The sequence below is a fragment of the Vitis vinifera genome, chromosome 15, assembly GCF_030704535.1.
Source record: "Vitis vinifera cultivar Pinot Noir 40024 chromosome 15, ASM3070453v1".
NCBI classification, from domain to species: Eukaryota; Viridiplantae; Streptophyta; class Magnoliopsida; order Vitales; family Vitaceae; genus Vitis; species Vitis vinifera.
Window position 1 is genome coordinate 19,460,727 of NC_081819.1, and position 13,745 is coordinate 19,474,471.

At 37.1% G+C, this 13,745-nt stretch overlaps 2 protein-coding genes across 4 annotated transcripts; one reads left to right on the forward strand and one right to left on the reverse strand.

Annotated features, from left to right (window-relative positions):
• The first annotated feature begins 8,445 nt into the window (after window positions 1-8,445).
• On the forward strand, window positions 8,446-12,003 carry LOC100257439 (probable inactive purple acid phosphatase 29). Of its 3 annotated transcripts, none has more exons than XR_009467796.1 (5): window positions 8,446-8,974; window positions 9,110-9,504; window positions 9,663-10,113; window positions 10,813-10,900; window positions 11,539-12,003. XR_009467796.1 is itself a non-coding variant. In XM_002269872.5 (4 exons), the coding sequence occupies exons 1-4, from the start codon at window positions 8,665-8,667 to the stop codon at window positions 10,845-10,847; spliced, it is 1,191 nt and encodes a 396-aa protein (XP_002269908.1). In that variant the 5' UTR covers window positions 8,446-8,664; the 3' UTR covers window positions 10,848-11,040. The 3 variants fall into 3 exon arrangements, 1 of the variants encoding a protein (XP_002269908.1); XR_787770.3 differs by having other exon boundaries at window positions 11,613-12,003; XM_002269872.5 differs by lacking the exon at window positions 11,539-12,003 and having other exon boundaries at window positions 10,813-11,040.
• A 59-nt stretch (window positions 12,004-12,062) lies between these two features.
• LOC100242133 (uncharacterized) lies at window positions 12,063-13,700 on the reverse strand. Its single transcript, XM_019225584.2, has one exon. It carries the CDS (start codon window positions 13,098-13,100, stop codon window positions 12,084-12,086), a length of 1,017 nt encoding a protein of 338 aa, XP_019081129.1. The 5' UTR covers window positions 13,101-13,700; the 3' UTR covers window positions 12,063-12,083.
• Between the last annotated feature and the right edge of the window lie 45 nt (window positions 13,701-13,745).

The following is a 13,745-nucleotide window of genomic DNA, read 5'->3' on the forward strand; positions in this document are numbered from 1 at the left end:
TGAAAACACTGCTGAAATAGGCGCAGGGAAGTTACAAGCTAACTGGGAAGGACCCTATATAGTGTCTAAAGCATGTGAAAATGGAGCCTATCATTTACAAAAGTTAGACGTGATGATGCTTTTTATTACCATCAAATATCATTTTTATTTTCGATTCAAAGCAGCAATAGTTATCAATGATGGAAAAGATGAAGAACAGTTAATGTTATCATTGTGTAAATGATAACCCATTACACCATCAGTGTGATGTATAATAAGATTTTAACATATAATAGTTAAGATTAAGCATAACAGATTTTAACGTTGATAGAATCAGTCTATGAAAATGTCATTTAGCCATAATCTAATTTTTTATTACCATTGGAGATTGTTTCAACGTGAGTTTATTTATACTATTAATGAAACAAATCCATGTTTCAGGAAGAACAGTTATCAAAGATGTCATTTCTATCAATAATCTAATATGAGATTCTATGTAAATATCATTTTTGAAAACACTGCTGAAATAGGCCCAATTTATCATTTGCCCGTGAAAATTTGTAAATAGAACCGACGATGTCGTCGTAAAATGAGAAACCAAATGAAGAAAGAATAAACTTCCATAAAACCTAGATGGTGTCTAAACGATGAAAAACCAAAGGATCATGTCCCAATGATTAGTTATAAATGGAAAAAAGGAATGAGCTTAGATAGAACCTAGAAAGTTGTCCCAATGACGAAAAACGAGTAGAGCAAATAAATGAACTTAGATAAAATTTAGATGGCGTCCAGTAACAAAAAACAACAAGGATGAAGAATAAACATAGATAGAACCTACGATGGTTTCTAAACAATGAGAAATTAAAGGAACAAAATATTAAGCTTAGATAGGGCCTGTCCGCGTTCCAATGATCACAAACCAAGGTAAAGAATAAATGACCTTAGAAAGAACATACGATGTCCCAAAATGAGAAAATATCTTAATGAACTCGATGTTGTTGAAGATACTCTTGACTGGAAACAATTCAAGATGATATCACTGATAGAAATGTCTCCTTAAGATTGAGTCCTCGGGAGGATGATGGAAATTAGTGTTATCATTGTGTAATATTATTACCATCAAATATTATATTATGGCTAAATGACATTTTCACAGACTGATTCTATCAACGTTAAAATCTGTTATGCTTAATCTTAACAGAACCAGTTTCTATAAGGACTGCTTCATAAAACTCTCTTGTTTTTAAAATATCACCAGAGGGATAATGAAAATTTTCTTGAAAAGCTTTTGCAGCAATCTCTCTGGGGTTTTCAGAGAAAAATTATCTTTCAATAACCAAAAGAGATTGATTTAAATCATTTTGCCAATATCTTGATTTTGTTGAAAGATGTGTGGGGTTGGCAGCCACCACAATTTGTTTGCTTGAAAAAGAAGAACTTGTTGCTAATTCCTTTTGAGAGGGATTAGCCTTAGTAACCTGCTTAAAGGTCTGAGACCCTGAGGTAGCTGGATATTGTGTTGCCTTAACTGGTTTAGAATGATCAGAAGGATCATAGTATAAGGTCAACATTTTGTTAGACATATGACTGGATTCATGCATAGGTTTAGAAGAATGAAGCTTTGCCAAAAGTTGTGCTTCTTCCTCTTCAACTTGTTGACTCCAAAGCATTTTATGGGTAGAAGGAGATTGGTTAGCTTGACTGGATTGGGGCTTTTGAGAGCTAGAAGCTTGGGTATTCTTTTTAGGGGCCATGATCTCATGAACCCTGCAAAATTCACGAGATAGCTAATTAGGGCTGAAATAATCTCCTTTAATAAAGTAACTTTGAAACTTAGATTTTAAAATAATATACCAGTTAATTAAATCATACTTAAAAGTTATATATTTAATTGTTTCAAAATCTTTGAAAACAATTTTTAATAAAAAATCTTGATTCAAAATCCCAATTTGAAATTTTGAAATGCATAAAGAAATGCTTAAAATATCATTTATAATGAGATTATGAATGAATTGGGTACTTAAAATCTTAGGTGGATCATTAATTCTAACAAGATTAATCTCTTGATCACAACGAGTGATGCTTTCAACAGGATTAGCAAATTCAAAAAGAATTTCCTTATCAAAAAGCTTAGTTCTTATACCTTGGTTATCTACCCACAACGGATAAATAGAACTTAAGAAGGGTATTCCTAGGAGGGCTTTTTCATTAAGATCCTTAACACTGGGGCTTAGAAATTAGTGACAGTTTTTCGGTACTCGAACGGATTTTACCTTTTGTCGGTACTCGCCCGGATTAAACAATTTTTCGGTACTCAGACTGATTCTACCATTTTTCCGTACTAGTCCGGACAGTTTTTCGGCACTCGCACGGATTCCACCTTTTGTCGGTACTCGCCCGGATTCAACAATTTTCCGGTACTCACACTGATTCTACCATTTTTTCGTACTGGTCCGGACAGTTTTAAGGTGCTCGCACGGATTCCACCTTTTCCCGGTACTCTTTCGGATTCAACAATTTTCCTCTACTCACACTGATTCTACCATTTTTTCGTACTGGTCCGGACAGTTTTAAGGTACTAGCACGGATTCCACCTTTTCCCGGTACTCGCCCGGATTCAACAATTTTCCGGTGCTCACACTGATTCTACCATTTTTCTGTAGTGGTCCGGACAGTTTTTCGGTACTCGCATGGATTCCACATTTTGTAGGTACTCGCCCGGATTCAACAATTTTCCGGTACTCACACTGATTCTACCATTTTTTCGTAATTGTCCGGACAATTGTAAGGTACTCGCATGGATGCCACCTTTTCCCGGTACTCATCCGGATTAAACAATTTTCCGCTACTCACACTGATGCTACCATTTTTTCGTACTGGTCTGGACAATTTTTCGGTACTCGCACGGATTCCACCTTTTGTCGGTACTCGCCCGGATTCAACAATTTTTCGGTACTCACACCGATTCTACCATTTTTCCGTATTGGTCCGGACAGTTTTAAGGTACTCGCACGGATTCCACCTTTTCCCGGTACTCGCCCGAATTCAACAATTTTCCGGTGCTCACACTGATTCTACCATTTTTCCGTAGTGGTCCGGACAGTTTTTCGGTACTCGCACGGATTCCACCTTTTGTAGGTACTCGCCCGGATTCAAACACTCTTGGTATAAAGTCGAGCAAAACCAAGGAAAATGATGAGGTAGTAGCAAATCTACAATGCTTACTTTCATTCTTTGGTATCTATGAAATGCTGCAACTTTTTGAGGAAACACAAATTGCATTGATGTAGATACATAGAAATCCATCACTCTATGCTACAAAAATAAAGGGAGCAAAACAATTTGAGAACAAATGCCACAATTGTGCAACATGTTGTGCAACCATCACTTTCACCAGTGATGATGAAAAAAGCATGACATCAAATTTTACCACAATTGTTTTCAAACCTCGACATTCCAATTATGCTCCTTAAAGCATGAACCTAAAATGCATATTGTTTCTATCCTATAAGAGCTTAAACTATAGTATTAAAAAAAAAAAATCAAGCTTATGGCAAAAATAAAAATAAAAAAATCTTTTTTGACAATCTTTTTAAACTAAGGAACAAACTCTTTGTATTAAAGAAGTCAAATTCATAGATTCTAAACTAAAATCTCCAACTTCTCTAAATAAAAGTGTTATTTTCTTTTAACATGACAAGTTCTCAAAATGGCAATGCAACCCAGAAGCTAAATCCAAAAATGAAGGTTCAAAAGTCATGATCAAACTCCAAACATTTTTCAACAAGCTCGTGGAAGAATATCAAGCACCATACAAAATTGTCATTCATCCACCTTCAAAGCTAAAGAAAATAAGGTTAGGTTCTTCAAAACACTTCAGGAAATTATTGATAAGTTTACTTGAGATTAGGTCATCCTTGACCATCAATTAAACTTTGCTCCAAGAACACGTGTTTACTACCCTTGGATTAAAGTCAAGTCTAAGCTCGACACATTTTTCAACAATCCTATGGAAGAATATCAAACACAATACAAAAGTGTCATTCATCCATCTTCAAGGATGAAAATCAAGATGAATTCAAAGGACCTTATTTTGTTCTCCAAAATGCTTAAGAAAGGTCTTCACAAGTTTGGTTGAGAATAAGTCATCTTTGACCATCAATTAAACTTTGTTTGTGGAATTGCCTAAGATTATATCAGAAGATCAATTGACCGATATCCTCACCAAAGCTGTCTCAAGTCAAGTGTTCTCAAAATTTTTAGATAAGTTGGGCATGTGTGACATCTATGCACCAACTTGAGGGGGAGTGTTAAGATATTAGAAATGTTTTCCATATATCATTCTTTCCTTATATTATTTAGTGTTGAGATATTAGGAATGTTTAAATATTAGGAAAGTTGAGATATTAAGAATATTGAGATATTAGGAATATTGAGATATTAGGAAAGTTGAGATATTAAGATATTAGTTGTTATTTCCTTATATCATTCTTTCCTTGTATCATTCCTTCCCATTCTTAGAATGGTGATTACCCTCTATATATTCTCTGTACATGAACGAATGAAAGTATGAATGAAAAAACTATCATTTATCAATTTGAACAAAATTCACTTTATTGAGTTTATCCTAATAGTATGATGTTGAAAACTCAAGCCTGACTCACATATACCAAGTTGTTTACTTAGCTTGTTGAATCGTGAAACATGAATCATTCCTATTGCGCTACAAAGGGGATATCAGGGGTGCTTGTGAATTTTGTTTCTTATATTTGTTGAATGATGAGTTTGTCCTTATTGTGTTTTTAACTCTTTTATTATTTAAGGCTTTGTTTTAGAGAGTACACTTGTGAATTAGCGTTTATCATCATAATCCTTTACAAGAAAGTAAGCGGTGCAACTAGCTAAGTCCTTAGGCTTATTTAAATAAAGATTCCAATTGGACAAGTCAAATTAATCGGGTTAGAGAAAGAAGACAGGATAAGAACCCTAACCCTTGTGTCATAAGGCTGCAAAGGCACTATCAAGGAGAGGCTTTTGAGAGAGATACAGGTGAAGTGGAGCCTTTAATGCTTGGAGTGCTCATCACACAAATAGGGGCTCATCACACAAATTTTAAACACTTTTACCCTAAACAGATCATATAAATTGAATTGCTGATATGTCCACGGGCAAATGATCGCTGAAACTCGCTGAAACTCACACTAACAAAGATCCAATCCACCATAGCGCATTGGATATTGGTCTTCTAACTTACACTGGGGTACTTCTAGAGAACTCCAAGTCTCCAAGCATACGCCTCTATTTCAGGCATGCCTATTTGGTTCACTTCCAAGAGTAGCATGTTAGAGACATATCAAATACACATACCCACGTCGTGCCATGTAAAGGTACTTCACATGTTGAATATTGTGTGCAACATAGGTGGGAGCTGTGGGATGTAACCCCCGATCACATCAACTTGGAAAACAGTTTACTATGACAATTTCCTTAAAGGTTCACTTTCTTAGTGTAGCAGAACAAAACGCCAACAGGTTGTTTCATTAGTTGACTTATAACCTATTGATGAAATCTCTAAAAGGGAAATCAGAGCTGTCTGTATCTTCACGTGTTCTTTGTTGGAAATGGGAATAAAGAATTAGAATCTTCTCTTTGGGATGTAATATCCAAACAATGAAAAGAACGATGATGCCTAAGAATCATGGTTTGATGCTTCTTCCAACAATGTGTCCTTGTTATAGACTATAGACTCACATGTGTTTGCAGCCTGCTAATACCTATGATAAAATCATCAATTGCATCCTTTGATTATGACTATGCATCTTTTCCTGAGTTAGAAGAATCTGCGAGATCCGTGTCTCTCTCAAAGATATTACAGGCTATTCCCTTCTTCAGCTCTGTCATTCATTTTCAAACTCCATATCAGTCGAGAGAAAATTTGATTGATTTGCTAGACAAGGTATTATTTATTATAACAATTTTTTAGGCCATGTATCTGTGCTATGCACTATGTGGAGTTGGCCGAACCAAGGCACACAATTGGTAAAAATTGGAGAGAAAGAGCATGGTCCAACTGATGTGATTTATGAAGCTTGAATTTATTCGAAGGAAAATGCTTTGTTGCAAGAGTCACAAGCCATGCCCAACTGGCATGAGTTTAATTAAGGGTCATATTCCTTTTCTTAGCCATTGCTTGGTGTTCAGGTCACACGGATGTTGGACCTCTAGAGTTCACAAGTAGGGGTGATTAGGCATACAGGCATTCCAACCTATTTTAGTGGAAGGATGTGCTATTTGTTTACATCCATTAGTTCATAAGGGATTCAATGCAGATTTTGATGGGGATCAAATGGCTGTTCATGTACCTTTATCTTTGGAGGCTCAATCGGAGGCTCGCTTACTTATGTTTTCTCATATGAATCTCTTGTCTCCAGCCATTGGGGATCCCATTTCCGTACCAACTCAAGATATGCTTATTCCTGTGCACACCACACAAACCGGCAACCCATGATCTTGAAGAGTTGAAATCAAGCAATTCTGTTTTGGTAAACTAATTTTATCATTGCATGCTTTAAAAGATTGACCTGATTAAGAGGATTCATTACATACAAGGTATAAGAAAGTTGCCTTATTATCACGTGTCATTGGATTATAAGACTAGGCAAATGGACATCCTTACACACCAAAGAACAATCTAATACTATTTTGTAATGACTTGCTCTTTCCCGTGTAGATATTATCCGTGCTAGATCTAATAAGTTATCATAATTTAAAAAAGCGTGTACCTAAGATTAAAGTGTCCACTGTTCAACACAGGAGATCTTCCCTCTGAAGCCGGCAATTGCCTGGTTGGGTGTTGCTAGTGACTAATTTTCAAATCAGTTTAGACTTCACATATTTTAAATAAGATGACTTGAGCTGTATAGAAAAGGAGATATATTTTCATGCATAGATCCAATCCTTCTCTTTTTTTTTTTTGGGTAGGAATGTGGCATGGTATTGACATTTTTGTTCCGACATTGGGCTCGTGTGCTCGTGACAGACGACAGCGAGGGTACGAAGAGAGTAAAACAATCACAGACTGCACAGGACATGAAAAACTCAACGAGGCTAGCGTGTGCGTATTACAAAGACAAGCAAATTAGCTGGCGAGAAATCTAACAGTTATCTTCAAATTCATGAACTATGGAGTTTGTGCACACTAGAATACAACGTCAGCCACGCACATGAAGCCATTGAAAAGAGGGTTAGATTTGTCTTTTGGGAAGTAAAGAAAAGAAAGGGAATTTGAAGCCTTGTGGTACAAACTACTAAGTAACAAAGCAAGGGATTGGGTTGTTGAAAGTTAAAACCTGAAGGTCATACCTTTGTGCGAGCCACTTGAATTGAAGGCCGTTGGATCACATGTGACATGCCATTGATCTCTAAAGTTAATCTTATAAGTCCCTTGGACCCGTGGGATGCTGCCTTGTCCTCATGAGGAATATCTTTCCACGGGGACATAATATATCTCGAAAGCATTATTAACAAGACAAAGACAACAACGTCATCTATCCCATTTGAATTTAAGATAGATGCCTTTATTTCATGTACTTCTCTCACTTGCGACTTCCGGGAAGCTCTTGAGGTAGGATTCATCTCGTTGGACGTGGTTCGTTTCCTGCCTCACATTGGATTAAATTACATCATTTCAAATGATAAGATATAAATTAAAATATAATTTAATTATTAAATAATTCTCTAAGTCTTACGGGAAATTTCTTAAGTCAATATGATCTTTTACACCTTCGAAAACCATAATATAATCAATTTTCATGTCTTTCGAATTTAGAGTAAATAATATCTATATGATTCAATAGGGATCAATATAAATAGTATTAGAGTCAATCCTCAACCTTGATGTAGAGTTTTATTTAACCTTATGAGGGGTGTTTATTTGTTTAATTTCATGATATAGTGAAATATAATTAGGGATCATTATAAATAGTATCAAAGTCAATTTTCAACTCCGATGTAAAATTTTATTTAATCCTTTATGGGGTGTTTGTTTGATTTCATAATCCCGTGAAATATAAATAGGATTTTGTATTTATATAAAAGATGTTTGTAATATCTCCTATTTTACGATGAAAAAAAATTTCTTAATATTATATAAATATAAACTCTTTCTAACTTGTTAATGTTAATATGATTAACCTTTTATATTTATAATTTAATTCACCTGTTAATTTGAATAAATCAAATATAGATGGAAGAGATGGAGATTATAATTAGGATAATTAATATAATGATTATTAAATTGATTTTCGAATTAAATAATTAAATTGGTTTCAAAACACAAATTGAATCTGATTCCACACGAATTTTATCGAAATATGATTGTACTCTATCCAAGTGTGGCTTTTTCTTTTTGTTTTCCAAAAGCTAAAAATATAATTTATTTTATTTTATTTTAAAATTTGGCCCAGTGCGGGCCCCGGGGGGCCAAGGCGACGGTCTGACAGCTAAGAGGAATTATTAATTAATGACTAATACTAGTCAGCAGGGAGGTGGCGGAATTAATAACTAGTACTAGTTAGCAGGCAGGCGGCTGCGAGTGGTGACTAATGCGAAGCAGTGGAGCAGTGGAGGAGGACCTAATTGAACGTCAACTCTGAAACTAAAACCAGAGAAAGAAGGAGAAAAACAATGGCACAGCCATGGAAGAAGAAAACATGTTACTGGATGAAGGCGATGCTTCTTGCTTTGTGGTTTTCTGGGATCCATGTGTTGGCTGATGCGGCTGCAGCTGTTTCCAAGGAACAAAATCAATTGCGGTTCAGCAAGGAGGGGCAGTTCAAGATACTACAAGTTGCGGACATGCACTTTGGTGATGGCAAGTCCACCCCTTGCAAGAATGTTCTCCCTAATCAGATGCGCGGTTGCTCCGACCTCAACACTTCCGCTTTCATTCATCGCATGATCCAAGCTGAGAAGCCTCATCTCATTGTTTTCACGGGTATTTTCTTCCATTTTCTTTATTATTGTGTTTCTTACCATCTGTTTGGGAAATTAGAGAGCCGAGTGAATTCCCATCTCCCAAGAATTTTCCCCAAAACCCCTAAAGCCTTGTAGTTGGAGTTGATTTATGCAGGCGATAACATATACGGAAAAGACGCCAAAGATGCAGTGGCGTCTTTGAATGCTGCATTCGCACCTGCGCTATCATCAAACATACCCTGGGCTGCTGTTCTCGGCAACCACGACCAGCAATCCACTCTCTCAAGGGAAGGGGTGATGAAATATATAGTCGGCATGAAACACTCCCTGTCTCAGTTGAATCCCCCCGGGGTTAACATTATTGATGGTTTTGGGAACTATAATCTGGAGGTTAGCGGGGTTGAGGGTTCTAGTTTACATAACAAATCAGTTCTCAATCTCTATTTCCTGGATAGCGGGGATTACTCCACGGTTCCCTCTATCTCTGGCTATGGCTGGATCAAACCCTCTCAGCAATTTTGGTTTCAGCGCACTTCTAAGAAGCTTCGGGTACTAATTTTGCGTTTTCCGAGAGCATTTTTCCCATTTCTATGGTCCTCACCATGCCCATTCAATTGGGTATTCCGTAGCCTCAAGTAGAATTATCATAGATTTTATGCCTTATAAGCCATAACTCTGTTCATTTACCACTGCCCTTTCTAATGCAGAGAGCATACATGAGCAATCCGGAGGGTCAGAAATCAGCTGCACCAGGTCTAGCATACTTTCATATCCCGTTGCCCGAATGTGCGAGTTTTGACTCATCAAACTTCACGGGTGTAAAACAAGAAGGCATCAGCTCTGCTTCTGTGAATTCAGGCTTCTTCACAACCATGGTGGAAGCAGGGGATGTGAAGGCTGCGTTCACTGGACATGATCATCTCAATGACTTCTGTGGAGAGCTACTTGGTATACATCTTTGCTATGCTGGGGGGTTCGGATACCATGCCTATGGGAAAGCTGGATGGGCTCGGAGGGCTCGGGTTGTGTTGGCAACTTTGGAAGAAAGGGAGAAGGGAGGGTGGGGAGAAGTTAAGTCTATCAAGACGTGGAAGCGGCTTGATGATAAACACCTTACTGTTATCGATGCTCAGGTCCTCTGGAGCAAGACCTCTGCTGGTAAGCTTCTACTCAAGTACCTTCTTGGTCACACTCTTGCATTGGTCTTTTTAGCTTGTTATAGTGGAGAGCAATCAGCTCTGGAACATCTAAAAAGTGTGTTTCATATCATCCTGTCTGCATCTGTCTCTTCCAATTGCCTGATTTTAATGGATCATTCAGTGGTATCCTGTGGAAACTCAATGGTTTTCTAGTAAAATACTTCATATTATCTTTGAAAAGAGACCATACATGCAGATAATTTCTGTGCAAGTGTTTTCACATCTGCCTTGGTGATGCCAGAACATAATGATCTTATTTTCATCTTCTTTCCTGGCCTCCACTAGATGGTCAAGATATAAATGAATCAAGGATTCTCCTACTTCATTTATTTTTTCACCCACTATGGCAAAATCTGTTTGCCCACCAACTTCACATTACAATTCATTTTCTTTTGGGATCCCTGTGTGAATCAGCTTGTATCAGTGTTCTTGTTGTAAGGATTTATGAGTTTTGTGATATTCTCCTGTCTCATTCACTGAATTGATTTGCCAAACACACCAAAATTAAATGTTGCTAATTTTTCTAAAAAATTATCATAACTGCCATTTGCCTAATCAATCATTTTTTTTTCCTCAAAGTTAATATTTGAATCTGTTTTCCATTCCATGCCATCAGAATGCTCACATTTACTCTTTTTTTTTGGTTTGCATTGAACAGGAAGCCGTAGAAAGAAAAAGATTGGTGGCATTTAAGTGATTAACACGTATTTGCAGCAAAGATAAGCCATCAACTTAGCTGTGAGAAAGTAAGCTTCAAATATCAGTTCAAAGGAATCTTCTCTTGATGTTGTTTTATGGTTTTATTTCAAGGACTTGTATGTCTAAGACATAAAGAAAACACATGAGTATTTTACAGGACAATAAATGAAAAACTATTATAAAGGAAGTTAAAGATATCATCAATAATCAGTAAGTGGATGTCATCTAGTTGCAATTAATGCACGGTAGTTTTGTCAAAGAACCTTTTGATGCATGAACGATTAGAGAACATAGTCCACAAAGTTGAGAAACTTCTTTGATTCTTAATAGTTCATGCAATGTACTATTCAGTATCATTACCATCCAAAACCTGTTCATCCTCAACTTTCTCAGACTGCAGACTAGAAGAATGGACAACTAGATTGACTTTCATCTCCTAACAACCTACAAATAGTCATAAATCAAGACAATATCAGGAGCTTAAGTTTAGCTCTTGGCAGAGCTTGGTCATGTACACAATTTAAGCCAAAAAAAGGCTGTTGGGAGTATAAAGAAATGGGATAAAAACTAAAACAAAGCCGAAATCTCTGCAAAAATGATCATTTTGAATAATCAAGAAGCCACATATGTTTTTGAGGACTACTAATAGTTGCAGGTGGACTCCAAAAATTTTGTTTGGTGATAGGAGTTTTGGTTCTGGAGCACTGAAAGAAACTTGAACCATTGGATGAAGTATCATATTTCATGTCTTTTATGCAGAGTATGTAGATGAAGAAAGATTTCAAGTTATTGGATCATTCTTGTAATCAGACACTTGTGGTGGTGATCCATTCCCAAATTCTCTCTATTATGTCATAACCTGAAACGTGGAAGAAAGAAAACCAAGTGATCATTCTTATTCTTACAAGTTGGTTTTGGGGCTTAATATGCCATCTACCAACTGGTTCAACAGAAGTCCAAACTTTCAATTTGATTGTGATTGTCACTATTGAGTTGTTGTTTGATTGTTCAAATGACATACATGAAATGGCTCTTTGCCATGAACAATTGATCGGGAAGTTTTCTGAACAATGGTTCAAAACTGTAATTATGGTCAGGTTATTTTGTTATTATTGGAATTTTCACATATATGGTTAATTTTGATACAGCAGTCCATCAGCTTTTAGATTTACATATATATTGTGCTGTTGGATAATGCTATATGATCTGTTTTGGTGAATTCCATACTCATTAATAGAAATAAAAACCCCGATCTACATATAGTTGCATCCTGTTTTGTGATAGCTGCATCCTGTTTTGTGATAAATCATAGCTGCATCCCTTTTCACACCCTGAATGCCATCTCCTAAGCTGTGCACACACCTTTCTAAGGACATGAAGACAAATCAAAACAAAGACACCCCCGAAAGCAGCACTATGTAATAGAGATCTTTCTGGTGGAGAATTTTTTGTTAGATAGAGAGAGTCCATAGTAATCAACATCCAACACAAACTTTCCAAGACTGACTTGATAAATATGGTGGTTTTGCCTTTGTCATCTGCAGTCAGTCTGCAGATAATCCTCAAACACAGAGTCCCCACAACCAAAAACGTAGTTGCCGACCACCCCCTGTAGGAGACCAGCATTCCTCCCACAACCAACACCTCTTTCCGGCACACACAAGATATACATTCACCAGAAAAGGTGGATGACACTAGAGCATCAAAACCAGTGTAGTAAGGTAAGATAACCGAATCCAGATACAGGCTTGCATGCAAAATTCCCGAGATTGTTGATGCCTCAAAGAATGCATACTTGATGTCTGAATCCGCTTCAGTGTCAAAGGCAAGAGCAGATATGTGAAGCAGTTGGAGGATTGCTGGGCCAACGCTTGAGAGAGGAAAGATGGTGTTGATACGTCGGCCTTTGGCAAGCGCTAAGAGGATTACTGGGAGGGAAACCGGACCAGTTGGCAATAAGTATCGCCTTGTTTGATGAAAACTTCTTCCTCCGGATATCTCCATTGCTGTAAAGACTAGGATTCCCAGGTATGAAGCTGTTGCAAAGAGAAGCAGGAGGATATCCACAACAGGAGGATAATTCCCAGGGTAAGTGCTGTCGCAGAAGTAATGGTAAGGGCAGTTGATTGGATCCATTGTCTCTTCTACCTGCCATCTAACACATTTGAAGAATGTCATGCGGACATTTTCCAGAGCCCATTCAGGTTGAAATGCTGGCTTTTCTGGACTCAGAAGTTGCCCACTCATTATGTTTTTTCTTTCCACTGCCTTACCATTCTTTCATAATTCTCCATGGAGGAGCTGCTGCCTTTTTGATATAATAAGAAAATGGGCTGTTTGTCAGTTGAGATGTTGTTTTAGCTGAGGGTGAATACTAAGAAAGACCAACTAATTGATTTCCCATTTCCTTGGTTCCAAAATGGCTTTCATTTTTTTTCCTTCTCTTTCTTTTGCTTTAAGAGAATCATTTTTCCAAAACAATCAGAAAATTGTGATCATCTTATATTACAAAAGCAAATCCTTGGCTGTGGAAAAGGGTGATGATAATTTGTTAGAGAAAATTTTATCAAATGGGGGGAAATCGAGTTGTTGGGTTGGAGTGAAGAACAAATCTCGCTGGTGGGTGGGAACAATCAGCAAGGGAACATTTGGCATCTTGATTCCAAAGGAATGTAGTTTGGTAGGCGATTGAAATTGATTTGATGAGAGGTTACTGATCAACTGTAGACAAAACGATCATGCATCTGAATATTCAAAGACACCCATCAGGAGATAATAGAGCTTTAAATATTTGGCTGGATTCAACCCTCATATAGAATAGGCTTCATTTTTCTTCCATAGCTAGTCATTAAGAAGAGAAATCTGAAAATCACAGACGGCACTGAGGTGCTG